Source organism: Saccopteryx leptura, chromosome 1 (assembly GCF_036850995.1).
Source record: "Saccopteryx leptura isolate mSacLep1 chromosome 1, mSacLep1_pri_phased_curated, whole genome shotgun sequence".
In the NCBI taxonomy this organism is placed as follows: domain Eukaryota; kingdom Metazoa; phylum Chordata; class Mammalia; order Chiroptera; family Emballonuridae; genus Saccopteryx; species Saccopteryx leptura.
Window position 1 is genome coordinate 84,992,614 of NC_089503.1, and position 23,647 is coordinate 85,016,260.

At 34.1% G+C, this 23,647-nt stretch overlaps 1 protein-coding gene across 2 annotated transcripts in view; it reads left to right on the forward strand.

Moving 5' to 3' along the window:
- CNTN5 (contactin 5) overlaps window positions 1-23,647 on the forward strand; it is a 1,309,320-nt gene that overhangs the window by 519,978 nt on the left and 765,695 nt on the right. For both annotated transcript variants that reach the window (XM_066360732.1, XM_066360733.1), the window contains one exon: window positions 23,265-23,389. In XM_066360732.1, the coding sequence (XP_066216829.1) occupies window positions 23,335-23,389 (55 nt within the window). In that variant the 5' untranslated portion in view covers window positions 23,265-23,334. The remainder of the gene's footprint in view (window positions 1-23,264; window positions 23,390-23,647) is intronic.

A 23,647-nucleotide genomic window follows, 5' to 3' on the forward strand; every position in this document is an offset into this window, starting at 1 on the left:
TGGAATATAGAATTAAAAATGAAAATGAAAACAAAAACGTAAGGTAGAACTAGAAAATGTTAAGCACAGAAACAATAACAACCAGATTAAATATTTACACAATAAGAGTTTTCTCAGAAGAAAAAAAAAATTAATATATTTAAACATTTTTAGGAAAGTATCAGACATTTAATGAAAGCATTATATTTCTGGATTTTGTGTTTTGGGTATTTGCCAGACTTCATATATTTGCAATGTACTGGGTCATTTTTCTCTGCTATATAAACATTTACTTTGTACCTAGTTATATATCCATAATTGATTATCTTTTTTCCAAAGAACGACCCCAAATTGTATAAGCTTCAGCTCCACCAACTCCTCGCCCTACCCTGTATAGTAATATTTCCCTACCCATTAGAAGAATATGAATACAAAAAGCACATTTTTCATTATTTCTAATGATCCTTTTGAAATCAGTCTGTAATGAAAAACTGAGGGTTAGTGACAGTCTAATTTTGCAAGGTAAAATGATGTTGTCACTTTAGCCTGAAACCATGAAGGAAAGGCCAGATTTTCAGTAAATGATTATCTTTCTCTCATTGATTCACATAATAACAACTATTTACTGAAGTCCTGCTATGTGACATAGCTTTAAACAAGGCAATGTCCAAGAAAAGAGAAGCCAAACTAGCCATGGCTCTGAGCCTCACTCAGGAACTTACATGGCTCAGAACTTACACTCAGGTAAGAAGTTGGCATCAAATGAATAATTACACAGGTCTGAGAGTTAGTTGGGATACACACTGGTAAGGATAAACAAGCTGATTCTTATGTACCAACTGGTAAGCAGATAAATAGCTGCTGTCCCAAGGGCACTGTCCCTCCTTCCCTGTCACTCCACTAGCCAGCAGCTGGTGACAGCATTAACATCAGACATGGAATCGGGTCTCCAGTACCCAGCTCCAGTTTGCCCACTTCTATTTGGAAATACCTCCAAGTCCCATCCAAAGTCTAACTCCTAGGCTCTGACACTAGATCCAAGGGAGGCAAACAAAGAAAGACATTCCATTTCCTGGTTTCTTGCCTTGCTCCAGGGAATGGTGGAGGAGGTTAGAACAGAAGCAAGCTGATCCCTGTCAGCCTAAAACCTAGTATTTCTCCACCATTTACTTACAGCCAAGCCAAAGCAACAGGGCACAGCAATAAATGATACTCTCTGTCACTGGTGGGGACACTGGAACCCCGAAGGTTCATGTAGCCCCAAATATCTGTGGGCAGCCATTGACAGGCAGCACTCTCAGCACTCCATCTCTGCAGGGAAACTACTTCAGCCTCCTGTTAGCTTAGACAGCAGCCAGGAAAGATGAGAGAGCAGGGGTCTGGTACTAATGGAAGCAACTGAGGATCTAGTAAACATTTCAGGCTCTGTGCACATTGACAGAGTTTCCTAGGGTTTGATTTAGAGGAGATTAGAATTAGGGATGCTGAGAAATCCCTCTCTTCACCATCTCTGTAATTTCTACCTTTTAATGCAACAAGTTTGTTGAAACCTATCGAATTCCTGCATTCATGGCTACTAACAAAACACTATTGTTAAGTGTAAATGAGAGCTAACTGCCACATTAATCTACCTCACATTACTGCAGTGAAGGATTTGGCCGATTTTTTTTCACTTAATTAATCATATAGATATTGAGTACATATTTTAAAAATCTTATATAGTATTGTATTAACTGAAAACAAATTAAATGTATTTGCTGTTAACTTGGCAACAGCTCAAAGAATCTAGTACCATGAATAATAGTATTGATATAAAGAGAAATTTAATTGATATTGTCACCCAGTAACTATCATATTAATGAAATTGTCATTGAAACAGCTCTACATGATTCCTTATGTCAAATGTTGACTTAGAACGGAACTGCATGACTGCTGGTTTAAACAAAAGATTACAGATATGCTTTGTAAAAATAATTTGGGCGTGATTAGAATAATTTGATGAACAATTTATGCTACAAATGATCAGCTAATAAATAGTAGTTTACAAATAAGCATACTCATAAATATGTATGTGTATTAGTTTATATAAAGTATGAGGAATACATTTGAATATTTTATTTACATGTTAACTATATGTTGTTTTATATTACCATCAAAATTCTTATATAATTGGGGTATCACCCCATTAATCAAACTAATAAGTGTATATTGCCAGATTGGGATTACTATTCCAGAGGGGAGGAGTACAATTCTATGAGCAGGAGTACAATTCTATGAGCAATTCTATGAGAGTAATCTTTCTTATATTGGGGTGGCCTGGGAGGGGTTTTTGAGTAGTGATAAGTAAAATACAATATAAGGATGAATAAAAACAAGAGCATTTCAGATTTAAGGAAGGCATGCAAAAGATTGTATGTATGTTGAAAGGAAACCAATTTTGTTCAGAGACCCTGAACGAAGTCTAGGGTGCGGGAGTGAATAACAGAAACATTGGCATGTGTTGAGGCTTAGGAAGTAGTGGAGGCCATACCATGACTGTCATAAGCAATAATGGTGAATATTGTCTATATTAATGCAAAAGGCATTAGAAGGATTGTATGAATTTGGTGATATGAATATTGTTTGAATTTTGTAAATATTACTTTACCTGTGGTGTGAAAAACAAACTGGAGGGAGACAAGTAGCAAAATTAGAAAACCAGATATTAGGAACTCTTAGTGGTCCAGGGAAAAGAGGATGATAGCTAAAAATAGGCTATTACTGTAGCAGTGAGGTGATGGATGAACATGAGGAAAACTTTGTAGGATTTGTGAATGTGTTGGATGTAGATGGTAAGAGAGGAGATAGGTGGTAAAATTCAAATTCAGCCTGAATTTTGTTAAATTTGAACTACTAACTCTAAGCCTCATGTTAATTCCTTTTCCTCCTCCTTTGGTGCTGCAGAAGAAAAAAAAAACAAAAAACAAAACAGGTGTCCCTTAAAATATTGTTGCCAAAATCTACTCTGGATCACATTAGAATCACATGGGGAGCTCCAGTCTCAGGGATTCTGATTCAGTCAGTCTGGCATAGGCCTGGGTATAGGAATGTCTCAAATATTTCCCAGATAATTCTAATGTACAGCTAGATTAAGAATCATTCTAGCCTTGGTTGTATAGCTCAGTTGGTTAGAGTGCCATCCCAAAGCTCAGAAGTTGCCTGTTCAACCCCAGTCAGAGCACATACAGGAGCAGCTCAATGTTCCTGTCTCCCTCTCGCTCGCTCTCTCCCTTCCTCTCTCTAAAGTCAGTAAAATAAACATTAAAAAAAGAATCGTTGATCTAGTGAAAATGAGGCTATCTGAACTATGAAGTTGTAGTAAAAATGAAATAGGCAGCAAATTAGAGATATTTTATAGGTAATAAGAAATATTACAAAATCTTTGTAAAAATACTATTGTTTCTCTCTCACTTTCCCTCTCCCTAATGCCCAGCCTCTTCAGATGATTGTTCAGTTTTTCTTTGAAATGAAAATCCTCCCAGATGTGACAGAGAGTATTATATTATACATACTGAACAAAGCATGCATTTTAGAATTGCCTTTAATTCACTGAAATTGTGCTTCTTATTTAATATCTTTTTCTTTACAATGAAAAAAAAATCAGTTAGATGGATTGTAATTAGGGCAATTTTAGTATGCTTGTGTGTTGGTAGGTTTTCAGTTAATGAACTTTTCAAAAATAGTAGTATTGGTGACATTCTAAACTGAGTTATAGATTACATTGTTCATGAAGAACAGGTTAGAGAGAAAGAAATAGAGGGCGAGGGAAATGAGAGAATGACTAAAAAATATTTTTATTGGTAATATATATGTGTGTGTGTGTGTGTGTATTTAGCAAGAGAGACAGACAAGGACAGACAGACAGGAAGGGAGAGAAACAAAAAGCTCAACTCACAATTGCGGCCTTAGTTTTTCATTGATTGCTTTGTCAAATGTGCCTTGACCAGGGGGCTCCTGCTAAGCCAGTGATGACCCTTTGCTCAAACCTGCAACTTTGGGATCAAGCTAGTGATCATAGACCAAGTCTATGATCCTGTGCTCAAGTTGGATGAGCCTACACTCAAACTGGTGACCTTGAGTCTCAAACCTGATCCTGATCATCCCAGGCCAATGCTCTTTTAACTGTGCCACTGCCTGGTCAGGCTATCCTTAAGAATTTAACTGGGGTGATTCTTTGTAATGTCTTTCAGATGCAGAAGCTAAGAGTGTCATATATTTTGTGGGCATTATTTGAATAGATATAATAGATTATCAGCTTTCAAATCATAAGCAACATTTTTGCTGGAATTAGTAACGAGTTATGGTTAGTCTTAATTACTGATGTTCCCTTTAGCAAATATGTAGGAATTTAAAATTTTGTAACAATTAATATATAAATATCACTTATCCCATAACAGTTAAAAATAACAGTGTTCTGTTTGGGAGATGTTGAGAGGCATATGTTACAATATCTTCTCTCATGAATCTTAAAAACAAAGACAGATTAGTAAATAAATAAACTCAAAATATTAAATTTATAGAGTGGTTGTAACTTGGAAAATATGCAGAAAACCAGTGCAATCTATTACTTCCTATTTTAAAGCTATAAACCAGAAACATGCAGCAAACAGGACCTCAGAATTTAGGGAAACTTGCTCTCCCCCCAACACGAAAGAGGAAGAGAAGAACTCTAGGCTGTCATACTAACTACTGGGTTCTAGGCTTTAGATTAATTGATTTTTATTCATAACAGTATTAATACCCATAAAATTCTTTGGAGAAGAGTTTATTATAAATTCTTTTCTCCAGATTAAAAAAAATTAAATTTAAAAAAGTTGAAAAAATCTGTCCAATAGAAATATAAAATGAACCACAAGAGCAAAACATATATTTAATTTTAAAGTTTCTAGTAATCATTTTTTTAAAAAAGTAAGAGAAGCAAGGCAAATTAATTATAAAACATATAATAAAGTTAAATATATGTAATCTAAATATCATTTCAACATATAATTAATATAAAGACAAATTACTTCAATAATTTACATTTTTTTAATATGGTCTTTGAAATCCAGTGTTTATATTACACTTATAGATCAAAATACTAACCACATTTCAAGTGCTTAATAACCACATATGGCTAGGGGCTACTCTAGCTCAGACTAAGAAATTTTTAATAAGTTGTCCAAGGTTTGTACATTACTAGGAGAAAGTAGAGCTGTAATCCATACCTGGGTGATCTAACTCCACAGCATGAGCTTTTAGATCCTGTCCAGCGTGTCTTAAGAAGATATCATAGATTCAGAAGTCTAACTTGAGATGGTCTTATTATATAGACTTTTGAAAAACATTCAAAGAATTAAATGCATCCTTGTTTACACAAGAAAAGAAATGGTTTTAATAATTAAATAAGCCTGACCTGTGGTGGCACAGTGTGTAAAGCGTCAACCTGGACTGCTGAGGTCGCAGGTTTGAAACCCTGGGCTTGTCCAGTCAAGGCATGTATGGGAGTTGATTCTTCCTGTTCCTCCTTCCCCCCCTCTCTCCTCTCTGAAATGAATAAACAAAATCTTTAAAAATTAAGTAAAAAAAAGAAGTTAAATAAAATCCTGAAGGATTCACAATTAGTAGATAATAGAGTAGATATTAAACCTACAAATGTCTACTTTCAAATTTCATATTTCAACAATATCACAGCCAGAAGCAACTAGATCTCTGAAGGAGAAAGCTAAAGCTAATCAGGGTTCTGTTGGATACAAAAGATAATAAATATAAACAAAACAGGATGTTTATATGATTAAGCATTTCTCTATTATTTGTTAAAATTACCTATGCCTTTTCAATCTCTTTAAATATAAAACATAATCACTGCTACTACTACCATCATAACTATAACCAAAACATTCAATTAATAGCTTATTGCCTATAGGGCTTATCTTTTCCTAGATTTCTACTGACAAGCATTTATAAGAGGTGTGTAACTAAACATCTAAGAAACATGCTCAATATTTAAATTATACACGTGTGTTTAGGAATCCATTACCCCACGGGCATGATGCCGCTCTAATGACACAGACTTCCAGAAAATAAAGTACCAGAGATAGTCTCAGGCAGCAGGAAGTGGGAGGATACCTTAATGCTTAATCACTAATGGCCTAGACGATTTTGTTATGGTATCTTGGGTTTTAAATTAAATGCCAAATATAATTTGCTACTGAAAATGTGAAGTGTGGAACCGCCCTTAGAGGTTTTGAGAACTCAGTTCTCTAATTGGTGGCTGCCTAATTCTGAGTAAAAACAGTTAGAGATCGTTATTTGGTCAATTGTCACACCAGACTGATTTTTACCTGTTACACTTTGAATCTGTAGTAAATTCTTGAAATAGTATTCAAAATGTGCAGAGTTCATTGTAATATTAAATATAGTGAAAGTGATAAAATTTTCCCTTTGGAATTATGCCACCATTTATGTCCTAGTCTCTCTGACATTTAGTCTCTACCATCAGGAAATTTGTGAAAGAAACCGAAGTAGCACATATTTCATTTGTAGTAGTTTATTCATTTATATTATTTTCCTGCTGACAAGGGTTCATATTAATAATAGGACTAGTAATAAGATTTCCAATTCACTTTAATGTATTAGCATATCTTCTAAACTATCTGTGTATTAGTGCTAATTAAGAGGTAGGTTTAAGTCTAAGAATGCAGGCTTAAATATGAAGACATCATTTTACTGCTGGTTTTAATTAGAAACTTAAAAAATGTACAATTAAATATGGCCATAAAAATAATAGATATATTCTTATATTACTAGTCAATTTGTAGCACTATTAATATCTTTTACTGTGGCAGTTTTAAGAATGAATTGGAGTAATTCAAATGGGAAATGGCTAAGAACAAAATTAACAGCCTTTAAACCCCATAACTGTTTTAGAACATTGAGCATCACCATCTCCAGCAGCAGCTGTAGCTTTACAGTCACAATGTAGAGTTAACGGTTTGCCTGTCCTGTTGTACCCCTTGGTTCTAAGAACAATTAATCTTGTTCTAAAAGTATATTCAGATATTTATAGTTGCAGCCGTAATTTGTAAAAGAAATACTAATGTGGCCAAATTTTCCTAATGCCAAGGAGTAATTTATTTTACTTTCATAAATATACTGTTTGGCAAGTCTCCTCCTCTGTAGAGCAAGTAAACTCATGTTAACTTGAAAAAATACTTTTGGGAGGTTACGTGGACTGTGGGGAAGGCCACACATAGAAAGCACAAATGCCAGGCAGCAAACTAAGCTGATAGGATGTCAATATGTGAGGTATAGCCTGGAATCACTCTCCTCTTTTGTTTGAACCTCTGCTAGGAATTACTCTCTCTTTTCCCTTAACCTCAACTTTCTGAATATAATACAGACAGAATCTCATATGTGATTTACTGCCAAAACAATGTCACATATATATTTTTATTTAATTCTGTTAGCAATCTTATGAAGTAAAATATTATAATGCCACTTTAGACATGAAAATTGTCTTATAACTTGTCCAACACCACAGTACCTACAGTAAAAGAACATTATGTATATGTTTTATTCATAGGTAACTTGAACTTCATACTAGATCTTGTCTAAATGATTATATATTCTAAACTGATAAACTTGAAATTTAATTTTCCACAATGTTATAGCTTATTGCAAAGTGAAACAATTTTATGTTGCTAGTTATGATGTAAGTTATTGTGAGACAGCTTATGATATATCTTTCATTTATATATGAGGAAGCTAAGTAAGTGTAAATCTCAAAGTGGTTAAAAGTTTTAAATACTATCACACAACTAACTGAGATTTGCAAATCATGTCTTTTCTTTAAAAATATTATATTCTTTCCATAGTCTCACAAACACCTCCCATTTTATAGTTACTATAGCAAAAGTATTAAAACTTTCTAAACTCATATAGGAAATCTGTGTGACACTAAAGTATTTGCTGCCCCATACATTGCTATCATTTGCGTGTGTGTGTGTGTGTGTGTGTGTGTGCATGTGTGTGTGACAGAGAGAGAGAGGGACAGACAGACAGGAAAGGAGAGAAATGAGAAGCATTAATTCTTCATTGTGGCTCCTTAGTCTCCTTAGTCATGGGAAGGACCATAGGCAAAGAAGAAACATAATAAGCTTGGAAAGGGCAAGAAATGCTTATTGACTATAAGAGCCTAAACATGGAGGCTGCATTGCTATTGCTCACTATTAAGTCAATAGTACCTAACACAGACCCTAGTATATGATAAATGCTCAAATCCTCAATGCAGAATGAATGAAAATTTAGGGTCTATATGGGAGATATATAAATCTGACCAAGAACACATACTAATCCTAAGTATGATTGCAACAAATTAAGTCTCAAAGAACATGAAATAAACCTTAATAACAAAAGGAGAAAAGGAATAATTTATATAGTTGAGGATTTCAATACTTTACTTTCAGCAGAGATATAGAATTAAACAACAGGATCAACAAAAATAACCTAATTGACAGTTTTAGGATACTTCAACCAACAACAGTGAGGTATATATTCTTTTCAACAACTCATGAAACATTCATCAAGACAGACGTTTTCATGGGTCATAAATATCAACTTTCCCAAATTCAAATAATTTAAATAATATGGAGAATCTTGTCTGATAATAATTGAGTGACATACTTCTAAATAATTCATGTTTCAAAAAGAAGCTAAAGAAAAGAAAAAATACATAAATGCAATTCTGAGAGGGAAATTTATGGCAGTGAATACTTATATTAGAAAAATGAAAATGTCTCAAAACAATAATCTAAGTTTCTATGTCAAGAATCTAAAAAAATTATAGAAAACTTTACCTACAAACAAATGGAGGATATCATAAAAATAAAAAAAAATAATAACTAAAAATAGGATCACAATAGAAATATATTAATAAAACAAATAATGGATTGCTAAATAAATAAACAGCACTACACATCATTAATATTAGGAACAAAATTGCAGATATCATAATAGATCTAGTTGCAATTAAAAGATTAATAAGAGAATACTGTGAACAACTTTATGCTCATAAATTAGAGAACATTAAAAAATCATAAAAACTACCAAAACAATCCAGATGAAACAGACAACCAGAATAGTCATATGACTATTACAGACATTGAATTTATAATTAAAAATCTCCAAAATAAAATTTCACATTAAGAATGCTGCACTATAAATTTTTTACCAAACATTTAAGGGATTAATACCCACTTTTCACAATATTTTCCAAAAATTAGAAAAGGAGGAAAAACTCCCTAGTACAATTCTTGTATTAGGTCAATATTACCTTGATACCAGATAAGACAAATAATTAAAAAGACCTAAACATTCATGAAAGTAAAAAAATTCTCAATAAAATATTAGCAAGTTTAATAGAACAATATATAAATCATAACATTTTTTATCACAATCCCTACAAGAGTTTTCTTATTGACATAAACTCCCTTGCTCTAAAAATGTATAAAAAAAAAAGTCACAGGAGCTAGAATAGCTAAAACAACTTAGTAAAAGAATAATCACTCTTCCCAATAGTAAGATTAATATTTAACTACAATGATTAAGACATTTTGGTATTGGCAGAGTGACAGTCTCAAAGATCAATGAAACAAAAACAGAATATAGAAATATACCCACAAAAATATACCCAACCTATTTTTGACAAAAATATGAAAAAAATTCAATGAGAAAGGATAAGCATTCCAAAAAATGGGGCTGGAAGCAATTGGAAATTTTTTGGGACTTAGGCTTAGGTGAAAGATCCTTAGACTTGACATCAAAAGTACAATAATATATATATAAAGTAGGACTCATTAATATGGCTTTGTTCTGTAAAAGCCCTGTTAAAGAGATGAAGAAACAAGTTAAATATTGAGGAAAATGTTTGTAGATTATACCTCCGATAAAACACCTGTATCTAGCACATATAAAGAACTTGAAGGCCTGACCTGTGGTGGTGCCGTGGATAAAGCGTCGACCTGGAAATGCTGAGGTCGCCGGTTCAAAACCCTGGGCTTGCCTGGTCAAGGCACATATGGGAGTTGATGCTTCCTGCTCCTCCCCCTTCTCTCTTTCTCTCTCACTCCTGTCTCTCTAAAAATCAATAAATAAAATATTTAAAAATAAAGAAAGAAGGAAAGAAAGAAAGAACTTGAAAAGCTCAGCAATAAAAATCTAAACAAACCAATTAGAAAAAAAGAGTAAAACACACATATGGAAATTTCACAGAAGTGGATATATAGCTGGAAAATAGGCACATAAAAAATAGTTGTCATCATTAACCATTGAAGAAATGCAAATCAAAGCCACAGTGAAATATCACTATACAATAACCAGAATGGCTAAAATAAAAAATAACACCAGAAGTTGGTAGGGACATGGAAAAATGAATCACCCATTTTGGAGGAAAATATAAAATGGTATGACCTTTCTAGAAAATTGAATTGTTTTTTTTTTTTCCTTTCTGAAACTAAAAATGGATTTACCGGAACACTCAACCATTGTACTCTTACACATTTGTCCCATAGAAATTAAAAAGCTATGCTCACTTAAAAACCTGTGCAAAAATGTTGATAGTAGTTTATTTGAAATATCCAAAATAGAGATGGAAGAAGACTTGATTTGAGATGTGAGCACACAATACAATTTACAGATGATGTATTATAGAATTGTACACCTGAAACCTATATAATTATATTAACTAGTGTCATCCCAATGAATTCAATAAAAGAAAATATCCAAAAAAATGGAAACAACTATATAAAATGGTCTTCAATAGATAAATAGTTAAACAAATTATGATAAAGACATACCATGGATTACAACTCAGCAGTGAGAAGGAATACACGCAACAACTTCGATGAACCTTATAGGAAGTGTGCTGATGATAAGTCAATCTCAAGTGGTTACCTGGTCCATGATTTTGTATCATTCTTGTAATAATGTAATTATAGATGCGGAAAACAAAATACAGCCATGCCTTGCTTAATGACTGGGAGAAAGCCTGAGAACTATGCTGTTAGATGATTTCATCATTGTGCGAACATCACAGAGTATACTTAAACACACTTAGGCGGTATAGCTTATCACACAGCTATTCTATATTGTGTAGTCTGTTGCTCCTAGAAGGCCTGGGAAAGATGTTACTCTACAAAGCAACATGATATTAAACCAAACACAAGAGAATATGATGCAGTCAAGAGACGAGGTAACCCAAGGTTCAAGAGGCTGCTGCCAGAATTACACAGCATACGTTTCTGCAACAAACTTTTATTTAGAAGTAGAAAAGGTACACTCTAAAATAATGATAAAATTATAATATAGTAAATACATAGACTAACCATTGTTTATTTTTATTATAAATAATATGTACTATACATAATTGTATGTGCTATGTTTTTATACAACTTGACAGTGCAGAGGTATCTTTATGCCAGTATTGCCACAAACACATGAGTAATTCATTGATTTACGGCATTAGGACAGCTACAATATCACTAGCATATAAGATTTTCAGCTCCTTTATAATCTTATGGAAATTCTGCTGTATATGCTATTCACTGTTGACCAAAAAGTCAGTATGTGGTTCACAACTCTAGTGGTTTTGGGGGATTAGGCTTCAGAGAGAAGGAGGTGATGGAGAATTCCCTAAAGGGTAGCAGAGGATGTCTTGTGGTGATGGAAGTGCTCTGCCTCTTAATTGGGTACTAGTTACATGAAGCTACACATGTAATAAAACCCCAAAGCACTGAACACCCACACATACATGGAGACATATGCATGTGAGTACATATAAAGTAATTAAATCTGAACAAACTGTGCATATCGATACCAAGTTCATGGTTTTTAATCTGTTCTTTAGTTTTGTAAGATGCTAACACTGGGGGAGGGGGAAGGTAAAGATGCATAGAGGACCTTCCTTTACTTTTTTTCAATAACTCCCTATGAATAACCTATAATTATTTCAAAATAGTGTACAAAAATCACTTGTAATATGTGATCTGCTATTTATTTTAGGTTATAAAATAAAACAATTTGAGTGATTTTTTCCTTCTCTAATTTTTTTTACTTCACTTATATGAAACATCGGTTTGAGGATGTCTTCCTCCAACAATAAAGTGGTATTTTGCTGACTAGTAAAATAGAGAAAATATAAATTATTATTAAACTTGAATGTAAAAAAAGATCTTGATTTAATGTATTTTAAGGATGCGGAATAGCCTAGAGTAGCTATAAATGTCTTAAATACTGTGACTTGCAACTTAATGCTATGAAAAAGTTACCATTCCATGACATTAGCTTACACTTTCCAATGATCACTCTCAGTTATCAGAATATGATAAGCCAATTTTATTCATTTTACTGCAACTGAAATTATGCCAGGCCTTTGGGAGCCTTGTCAGAGTGCTGTCCTAGAGGGCCCTGAATCTCACTGTCCTGGCAGGTTCTAAGTACTTAAAATAATTCTCAACTGAATTATTTGGTGTTGAGTAATTAATTGAAGTACATCTTGTCTTTCATAATTTACCTATTTTTGCAACTCTGTGAATTAAAATTTAAGAATTTTCTAAGCTATTCAACTGAATTAAAATAAGCAATGTGGGGAAATATAATGCTCATTTTGGGTATTTAGACTTTTTATCTGTGAGGCTTCCAGGATTTAATGAAATCAGGTAACACTGCTGAGACTCAGGAAAGTCTGGTTCCGCCTCACACAGACTGAAGAAGCCGAGACAGTAAGGAGCAGTTTATCAGGAACTTGGCTGTGCTCAGAATTTAGTTTTTTTTTTTCACTTTCCTTACTAGTCCCTATTGACTTGATCACATTGCTTCTCTGTAGTTACTGTGTGAAAAAAATCAATAGTTGTCATTTGTATTATTTTGAAGTATAAAAAGATAACAGTGTACATTCCTGTAGTCTCTCTTTTTTCATTTATTGGGATTTTTTTATAAACCCTTTGTCAGCAGTAAAGAAGATCACGCTTACAAATTCTTGTCATATTGCTGATAAAATTCCACCAGGGCAGCTGCCTAATATTTTATAACCACACTGTTTGTTTATATGGGGCATGTTCCCAAGTTTTTTGTTTGGTTGATTTGGTTTTCTTGTCATTTGGCAGCCCTGTTTTCCTTGTCCTTAGAGAATATAAATTTTTCAGGCAAAAGGTTTTAATATGGAAATGAAGAACAAAGACGTATATGATTCCTGAGGGGATTGCTATTAGCTGCTTTCAAACATTGTCTTGGATTTATCTACAATTCCCACTTTAACCATGTGCCTATAACAAAACATTGTTTAAATGCAATTTAGCCCTCTGGTATCTACTGCCAGATGAAGATAATGACTCAAAATGCCAGTTTTCTGAGGACAGATAGGTTACATTTTAAATAAATCATTAAAGCCCTATTTAACCAAGATTAAGTAGGCACATTATTGTTATTTTAACTGTCTTCAAAAAATTCTAGTTTCCATATTTAAATAAATTAAAAGAAAATGAGATACCAGTTTAAATATGGGTCCATCTCTATTGTAGATCATGACTCTACAATCTTATTCATGTCACGTTGTGAAAAGGAAATCTTCAGGATGCAAGGTCCTTCAGGTTTTCTCAGTATCTGGTATTATTCTTTCTGTTAAACCATTAAGCCTCTTTTAGAGACTAACTTTAATTAATCAGAAAACATTTATACACATCTTAAACTTTTACCAACCTTCCATTGTTTGACAATGAAAAGGATAAACATCTGATACATAAAACTCTTACCCATCCTGACCTGTAGTGCCACAGTGAATACAATGGCAACCAGGAATGCTGAGTTTGTTGGTTTGAAACCCTGGGCTTACCTAGTCAATGCATATAGGAGAAGAAACTACAAGTTGATGCTTCCTGCTGTTTCTCCCTCCCCTGCCTTTCTCTCTTTCTTTCTTTTATCTCTAAAATAAATAAATTTATCAATCAACCAATCAATAAAAATCTTTACCCAAAGCTTAATAAACTTACTTGCTCATGTGAAATCCTGGACACATGCTCTCAGCGGTTTGTTTTTTAGTATGCAAAAACCCAGGTCTCCTTTTTATTATGCACATACTTCCTCTCCACTGCAACTCTCTTATTGCAAGCATCCAGGCTTTGAGTCATAAATCAATCCATTCCTTTTCAAAAGAACCTTGCTCAAAAATTTAGAAATATGTCATCTTAAATTCTCCAGCTCTGAATTTTGTTTGTTTGTTATTTTGAGGGTTGTGTGTGTGTGTGTGTGTGTGTGTGTGTGTGTGTGTGTAGTTTTTTTAGAAGCACAGAGAAGGAGAGAGATGAGAAGCATGAAATTGTTGCATCATTTTAGTTGTTTATTGTTTGGTTCTTGTACATGCCTTAACTAGGGGACTCAAGCCGAGCCAATGACCTCTTGCTGAATCCAGAAACCTTGGGCTCAAGCCAGGGACCATGATTCATGTCTATGGCCTCACGCTCAAGCTGGTGAGGCTCTTGCTCAAGTTAGATGAGCCGGTGCTCAAGCCAATGACCTCAGGGTTTTGAACCTGGGAACCCAAGTATCCTAGGTGGATGTTCCATCCACTGTGCCACCAACCAGTCAGGCTGACCTTTCAGTTTTTGATTAAGGGAAAAGAGCTTTATTTAACTCTTCTCCTTCAGTTATTTCTGTGTTTAGAATTTCAAGTCGACGGTCATTTTTTTTTGTTTGTTTCTTTTTTTGTTTTTAAATGAGAATAGGGGAGATAGTGAGATAGACTCCTGCATGTACCCCAACTGGGATCCAGCTGGCAATTCATGTTTGGGGCTGATGTGAACCAACTGAGCTATTTTTTGTGCCTGAGGCTGACACTCAAATCAACTGAACTATCCTCAGCCCCAGGGCCAACGTTTGAATCAAATTGAGAAACTGGCAATGGGAGAGGAAGAGGATCAAAAGGGGAAGAGGGAGGGAAAGAGAAGCAAATGTCACTTCTCTTATGTACCCTGACCAGAAATTAAACCCAGGATGTCCACATGCCGGGTAGACACTCTATCCACTGAACCACCAACCAGGGCTGACCCTCATTTCTTACCAACACATTATTTCAATCTTTTTGGATTCTTTCATTGATACCATTAGAAAAACTGAGGTCCTGATTTAACCACTTTTATAATTAATATCTGTTTTTTGGGGGGTTTTTTTTGTTTTGTTTTGCTTTGGCTGTTTTTTATCTTTGTTATTTAACATTTTCATTATGATTTGCCTAAGTGATAATTTTTTTGGCTTTTCAGGTCTTCCTGAATCTTAAAATTGTTCAATATCATCATTCTAGAAAATTTTAGTTATTATCTCTTCACATATTACTTCATCCCATTCTTTTTCTTTCTCTGGAAATCTGATTAGATATATGTAAGACATTCTTACTGCATTTGTTAACATTTCAGAACTTATGTCAAACTACCAAAGATAAATAAATGGTGTATCAATTATCCCCTTTCAAGGATTTCAGATTGTTTTATGGATAAAATAAAAATAAACTGAAATAACAGCAAAAAAGGCATTCCTACTACATCTTTTCTGTTGGCCTTCCTTTCATATTTGCTACCTATTTGTCTTTCTAGGCTGCATTCTAGATAATATCTTAATTTCTTTTTTTTTTTTTTTTTTGTATTTCTCTGAAGCCGGAAACGGGGAGAGACAGTTAGACAGACTCCCGCATGTGCCCAACCGGGATCCACCCGGCATGCCCACCAGGGGGCAACACTCTGCCCCTCCGGGCATAGCTCTGCCCCGACCAGAGCCACTCTAGCACCTGGGGCAGAGGCCAAGGAGCCATCCCCAGCGCCCGGGCCATCTTTGCTCCAATGGAGCCTCGGCTGCGGGAGGGGAAGAGAGAGACAGAGAGGAAGGAGGGGGGGGGGGTGGAGAAGCAAATGGGCGCTTCTCCTATGTGCCTGGCCGGGAATCGAACCCGGGCCTTCTGCACGCCAGGCCGACGCTCTACCGCTGAGCCAACCGGCCAGGGCCTAATTCCTTTATGTTTAAAAACAGATCACATACATTTGTTTTATAACCTGTATCTGAAAAACCAAATATCTGATGTCTGCAGTATCTGATTCTGACTTTTATTGCTCCTGCTGGTTCTTACTTATAATGATTTCTTTTTCCATATACTTTGTAATTATTGACTATAAATTTTTACTATGAGATTTTCTTTTTTCTTTCCATCTATTCTCATGGTTTAAGACTGAAATTTTTCTTTTATTATTCTCTGGGTAGTGTATCTCTCAGAAGAGATATTTCTACTTTATTCTAACTATGATTATAAAATCCTTTGGCATCTTAGATATACAAGGGTTGACAAAGGAGGCTTACAATTGTACTAAAATAAATAATACAATAAATAATAATACAAGAATCAACTCTGTGTTTTGCAGATTCACAACTGTAAACCTACTTTTGGCAAACCCCATATGGAATTTTTTTATTCAAACACTACCTTATGTGGGTCGTGGGCTTTGTTTTTGGTCCCACACATTCAGAGAAGCTTGAACACCAACCTAAAGTTGAGTGGGATTTGGTAAGTGGCCTAACAGTGAAAGTTAACTTTATTCTTTAGTTTTGATCTTTATTAAGTTTTTATTCCTTTATAATTAGTTCACTGAGGCATTTAAAAATTTTCTATAATAAAATTTGTATTATTTTAAGAACCAAATTTTGTCATGGTATCTATTCTGATATTACCAGAAAGGGAAATCCTATGTCACCTGGCCATGGACAGAACTCAATATCCCAACATAAGTCATGTCAGGATTCACATGAAGGCTGGCGGCAAGTCAGTGAGCCAGTGTTCTGTCTCTACCTTCTCATTATGTCAATCACCAAGTAACAGGAATCATGGAATACTTCTGACACCAGGTTCCTAGAGTTGTTGTCTTTTTTTTTTCTTAGTCCTGTCTTTATTAAGTGCACTATGTAGCATTAAATAATCTTGGGTCGTATTTTTTATAGTTATGTTTTAAATGAAGTTACCTAGTTGACCAGAAGTCTCAGAAGGCTAGTGCTGCTCTTTCTTAAATCTTTACACTTTTTTCAGTGCAGGTTCTTTAAGGTCAAAAGATTTAAACAGATGAGAAAGCTAGACCAGATCTATGCTTAATTACACTGTCAAAAATGATGTTAAGGAATACCTCCAAATATGTAAGCACTATGAGCCCAGTCTTTCTTCTATAACCCATAGTACTTTGTTGAGGACACAGTGTGACTTTTTTTTCTTTTTTGTGAATCACAATATCATAACTCACTCTGGTTATGTTTGAAACCTAGAATTCTGTTTATCCATCTTCTGTCACTGCTACATAGTACTCAAGGGATATATGATAGCCAGCATAAGATGACCAACATACATTCTTTTGTTTCTCTGATAGATGATTTGTTGCATTTTATCATCTATTTTTGTCTAGGTGCAGTGGGGTAGAGAACTTCAAGGGGATATAGAATATAATTCTTCATAAAGGTTTTTTATAATGTTCCTTTTCTGTGAGCCTCACCCTGGCATTGTTCAGCCTGCAAAGGGTATTTATTCCAAATAAAAGTACCACTAGCCCCATTCTTAGCAAAGAATCATGGTTGAGATAGACAATAAGGTACATAGGAAAATATATTTGATCATTTTATTATTTCCAACAAAACCTATATCCACATCCCTCATATGTATCCCTGTCACATACTAGTAAAAGTAGAAACACTTTTACTCCACCTCCACTGTTCTTATTTGCCAAGTAAATGATATCCTCTGTTAACTCCTCTGTTTGCTTATGGAGGTTGTACTTGTTGATATAATTAGGTAATTCAAATAAAGACTATGCATATAATGACATGTGAATACGAAAACAATTAGAGCACTGGCTGTATGAAAAGAAAAAAAAGATTAAAAAACCAAAACACTAATATCCTTGGACAAATGCAATAAAATAATTGAGTTGGGAAATGCTATAATATTAGATGTGTGTGAGAAACTGTATAAAAATAATAAAAAACTTTAAGTGTGCTGTCATCAGACTATTTCACATGTAGTAAAAACTGCTCTAAAAATCGTTTGTGATATACATTAAAGGCAGGATGTATATAGGAAAAGACTCATGATATTAAAGAATTTTTCCACCAGAATATTTATCATCAGATAAAAAAACCCTTTTTCTTATAAATTAAGATTGGCCAAAGAATGTAAAGATAAATTATATTACTTAAATCACAACATTTAAGTTATGAGCTTATGATTTTTTAAATGATATTTTATTTTTATTTCTGTTTTTTAAATTTTATTTATTCATTTTTTAGAAAGAGATGAGAGAAGAGAGAGAGAGAGAGAGAGAGAGAGAGAAAGGGGAAGGAGCAGGGGGGAGGAGCAGGAAGCATCAACTTCCATATGTGCCTTGACCAAGCAAACCCAGGGTTTTGACATCATTGTTCCAGGTCGACAGCTCATTCACTGTGCCACCACAGGTCAGCATAAATGATATTTTATAAACTCAGTACCAACCTCAATTGGCAGATAAGACAGCTTCTAGAGACTTGTAGACGTTGTGAAATTTTCCGTAAGAGGTGAAGTATAATAGCTTAAAGGTCTACATTATTTTTATTCCTGTTCTGGCTTTTACTAGCTATGTGATTTAGGCAAATTGTCTTCATTACATGAGATTCCAAGTGAATTAATAGTAGTTGTATACATAAAGTATATAGCACAGTGCTTGGATCATAGAATTACATAAATGGTAGCGGTTGCTAGTATGTAAAATTTAAACGATAGTGATTTCTTTTTTTTTAATTATCTTTTTTTGTAAAATAAATTACTTAGCAGGGGATCCAGTTCACTTAATAATTTTTATTCAAGAATTTTATTTGACCCTGGCCGGTTGGCTCAGTGGTAGATCGTCGGCCTGGCATGCAGAAGTCCCAGGTTCGATTCCCGGCCAGGGCACACAGGAGAAGCGCCCATCTGCTTCTCCACCCCTCCCCCTCTCCTTCCTCTCTGTCTCTCTCTTCCTTTCCGGCAGCCAAGACTCCATTGGAGCAAAGATGGCCCGGGCGCTGGGGATGGCTCCTTGGCGTCTGCCCCAGGCGCTAGAGTGGCTCTGGTCGCAGCAGAGCGACGCCCCAGAGAGGCAGAGCATCCCCCCTGGTGGGCAGAGCATCGCCCCCTGGGCGTGCCGGGTGGATCCTAGTCGGGCACATGCGGGAGTCTGTCTGACTGTCTCTCCCCATTTCTAGCTTCAGAAAAATGCAAAAAATAAAAAAAAAAAGAATATTATTTGAATACCTACTAAAACAGGCAGGTTCTGTTCTTGATGCTGAATCTACCAAGTTGAAGAAGACAATCTTCTTGCTTTTATGGGTATTACATTCCAGTAGCAGAAAAAAGATAAATTTTAAAATTGCATAACCTCAAGCACTGATAGTTGCTAAGAAGAGGAATAAATCAATGAGAAGCTGACAAGAATGGTTGGTGAGACTTGTTGTTTTAAGGAGAATGATCAAGAAGACTTGAGGAGCAGTCTTCAGTGATTTAAAGCTATGCAGTAGTGTTAAGAACTGATGGTCAGGGGGCCTGGGCCAAAGAAATAATGAGATAATGAGGGCTCGGAATATTTGATGAGCCACAAATATGGTGCGACTGGAGTAAATAATGTTAGAAAATGATATCAGAAAGTTAGGAGGGGACCAGATTATATATGGTCTTGTATGTGATATAAGGAACTTAGATTTTACTCAAAAAAACAAACACTGAAACAGGAAAGTAATGTAGTCTGATTTATGTTTTATTTTTATTTATTTATTTATTTATTTTTTTAAACAAATTTATTTTTTTATTTATTCATTTTAGGAGGAGAGGGAGAGACAGAGAGAGAGAGAGAGAGAGAGAGAGAGGAGAGACAGAGAGAGAGAAGTGGGGGGAGGAGCTGGAAGCATCAACTCCCATATGTGCCTTGACCAGGCAAGCCCAGGGTTTCAAACCGGTGACCTCAGCATTTCCAGGTCGACACTTTATCCACTGCGCCACCACAGGTTAGGCTGATTTATGTTTTAAAATGTAATTCCAACTGCTGTATGGTAGCCTACAAGGGCCAAACTATAGGAAATTGTTTCTGTATAACTGGAGAAAGATCAGCAGGCAATAAGAGAAGTTTTTCTCTTTCTCTTTCTCTCTCTCTTTACACCCTCATACGCACAGATCATTAACAAGTAGGGAGTTATCTATATGAACCTTTCAGGAAAGTAATAACTAACTTGTATTCATGAGGCAACATGTTATCACTATTTCATATTAAACATATTTCATGTATGTTTAGTAATCCTATTTAAGACTGTAATAAAGATATGTTTTAAAATACTTGTCTATGCAATCCCCTGCACAATGCATGCATTATATATAATTTGTGGCTTAATAACAAAGCAATGACCTACTTATTTTATTTTACTTGAAAATATTTGTAATAATTCAGGAAAAATGCAAAGTAACATGGAGTCATTTTATATATTTTTTATTTGAATATCACAGGTTATAATGTATAAATAGTCTAAACATTGAAATAAGGTCTTTCAAAAATGAAAGTTTTTAAATGTGTTTGACTGGTAGTTTCCAAATTAGTATTTATGGTTTTACAAACCCTTGAACAGCAGTTTAACCTAAAACTGTTAGTCTTCATTAAGATGTATATCCTGATATGCTTTAACAACATTTATTAACTGATTGCAACTTAAAATGGCATGTACTAGAAACTTAATATATATCTGATTAATTATTTTATTACTTTGAAACAGATTTTATTGAAGTCATGGAATAATCATGTTTCAATAAGGGCATATAAAAACACATAGTTCAGAAACCAAAAGTTATTTTATTTACTTTTTACTTTACTTTGAGAGAGAGCTTGAGAGAGAGAAAATGAGAAGGAAAAAAGGAAAGCAAAGGGGAAGAATATAATTTGGATATGTTAAAAATAATGTTTTTTTTATAAAGTATTATTTTGTGTGTTGAAGCTCCAAGGACCAATCAGGGACTATGAAATATGAACACACTCATACACTAACATACACACACACCATTCACAGACACATGCAAGCTTCTTTCTATTTGAAGGGATTGTAACATAAAAGAAATTATTTTAGTAATAAATTTCAGTGTACTGCTTTATTGTGAGAGGTATAAAGTGTGCTGGAATAGATACAGAATCATTATTCCATAATGGTATGTTGATAACATGAACACTGGGCCTAACTGTCATCTTATCAGAAATACCTTCCACAAACCCCTGGTAAAGTGCCCCTTCTGTCCTAGCCACTCACTGTCCCTTCATTCTATGCTAATTTCTTGATAGTATGGATCATTCTCTAATATTAACTTATTCATTTATATGCTCATTGTTTGTCTCTCTTCACTGTCCCATTCATAAATAAGATGTCTAAGCTCAGTGTCTTCTTGAAATTTCACAAACGATCCTTCGGTACTTTTCCTAATTCCTGCCATCCTGAGGTATAGAATCCCCTTTTGATAGCTCTATGTCTATATTACACATACAGTGTTCTTCTGCTTATTTGGCTCATATCCTGTGGTTAACTTTATGCATATGTATATGTACATGTGTGCAGGCATGGGTATTTTCTCTTTTACATTCTCTGGGCACAACACATAAGTACCCTGAAAATGTTTGTATTTGCTGATGAAGAATATTTAAGACAACAGAGGATATTGTCCATAAAAAGGGAAGTACAGGTATGAGGAAATTGGACTGAGCAGAAGCTCCTCAAAACAAGTTAAGCCAAACTGTATTAATTTCTCAGAACTCAGTCTGAGAAAGGCCAGTTTCATGGTGGGTTAATCGTCACCAATTCAAATATGTATTCCCATGCATCATAACTGTAGCTCTAGCAACTTTGATTTTCTTCTCTTCCTTTCTGATAAAAAGCATTGTATAAAAATAAAAATGTTTTAAACTTTAAAAGATTAGTGATAAGAATAATTTGTGCTTCAAGTTGTATTTATTTCTGATTTACTTGAAAGAAAAGAACAATGAAAAATATATTTGTTGAAAGGGTGGTTATGAATCAACCATTAGTAACTCATTAATTTTCTTCTCCATTACTAATCCCTATCCATGTAATCAAAATAGATTACCAAGGCTTAGATGAAAAAAATATATAAATAAGATAAAATTAACATCATTCAGCTAGAAGGCTTTGTAAAGAGATTTCTCTCTTAGGGTATAACTATACTAAATTATGACTTAGCTGAGGAAGGAGAAATGCTTATCCATATTTTTAAGATGTTTTCTAAAAGAGAGAGATAACCTGAATCTCTAAGTCTATAAGATAAAACCAATTGCCAAGAAGCAATTGTTATTTAAAAATCATGAAAATGTGCAATTATTTTTCAATTTAATCACTTTTTTCACCTGAAAGCTCAGAAGTGACTTGTTTATTATAAGAATTTCTAATAAACATTTGTCAAGATCTTATAGGAAGTTTTATGGTAGCATTTTCTATTTTTTATGTTTATTGCATATCTTATAAGACAAATAAAGGAACCAAAGGATGTTAATGTGCTATTCTGGTTATTGTTATAAAAATAGCGTTAGAAAAATTTCAAATATTAAAGAAAATACTTATTTTCCTTAGGTTTGTCTAGCAAAAGATGCTGAGAGCAATAGCTCACTGAAGAAAGGGACTATAACGCAGTACAAATAAGCACAGGAGTTATAAACAAAGGCAGTTGACATTAATAATTAAATTTGAAAAAATTCCCTGTGGAAGTTTAGATGAACTACAGGCACATGGGTAAAGTCAGTTGGCTGACTTTATGTTCTAGAATAGAGGAGTATTAATGTAACTGGTTACTCTATTTTTTATTCCAATAATTTGTCTAATGTAATAAATATAGCTTGTATACATTCCCTGTGAGAAAAAATCACCCCCATTAGAGCCTGATGTTTTTATTATATGTAAGGGACTATTTAATAGAAATAAATATGATAGGGAAAAGTCTATCATTTCTTTGAAGTTTTGTGTTACACTTTAAATGAATTCTAATAGAAATTGTATTATCATTGTCAATATCCAAGTATGTATTAATCTGACCTTTGCGCTGAAAATTATTTATTATTTTATTATGAGATTTTAAATTTGGTTTACATTTGCGTTCATGTTTGTGTATTTTCTCTATTTTTGAAAACTGTTATCTATCTTAACAGGGCATTCTTTAATGAAGAAACGTTAGAGCTGCTGGACACACTGCAACACAGGAAATCTTCGTGAAGAAGCATGGCTTCCTCTTGGAAACTAATTCTGTTTCTCTCAGTCACTGGGTGTCTTTCAGGTAAAAACCCTGCCTTATATATCAAATAACAAATATATAAAAGTCTTTATTATAAAATATTTTCAGATTTTAAAAAAATATTCAGTATTTATACTTTTCAACAAAAGAAAGAGAAAACAATACTTAAACCATTGGTGCATTGCAAAGTCATATACAATTCACTATAATAAGGCACTTAGAAAAACACTATATAAATGTTAATAAAATAATTAGCCACCTCATCTCATTGACTTTCTTTTATTATATAAACCATTGTTA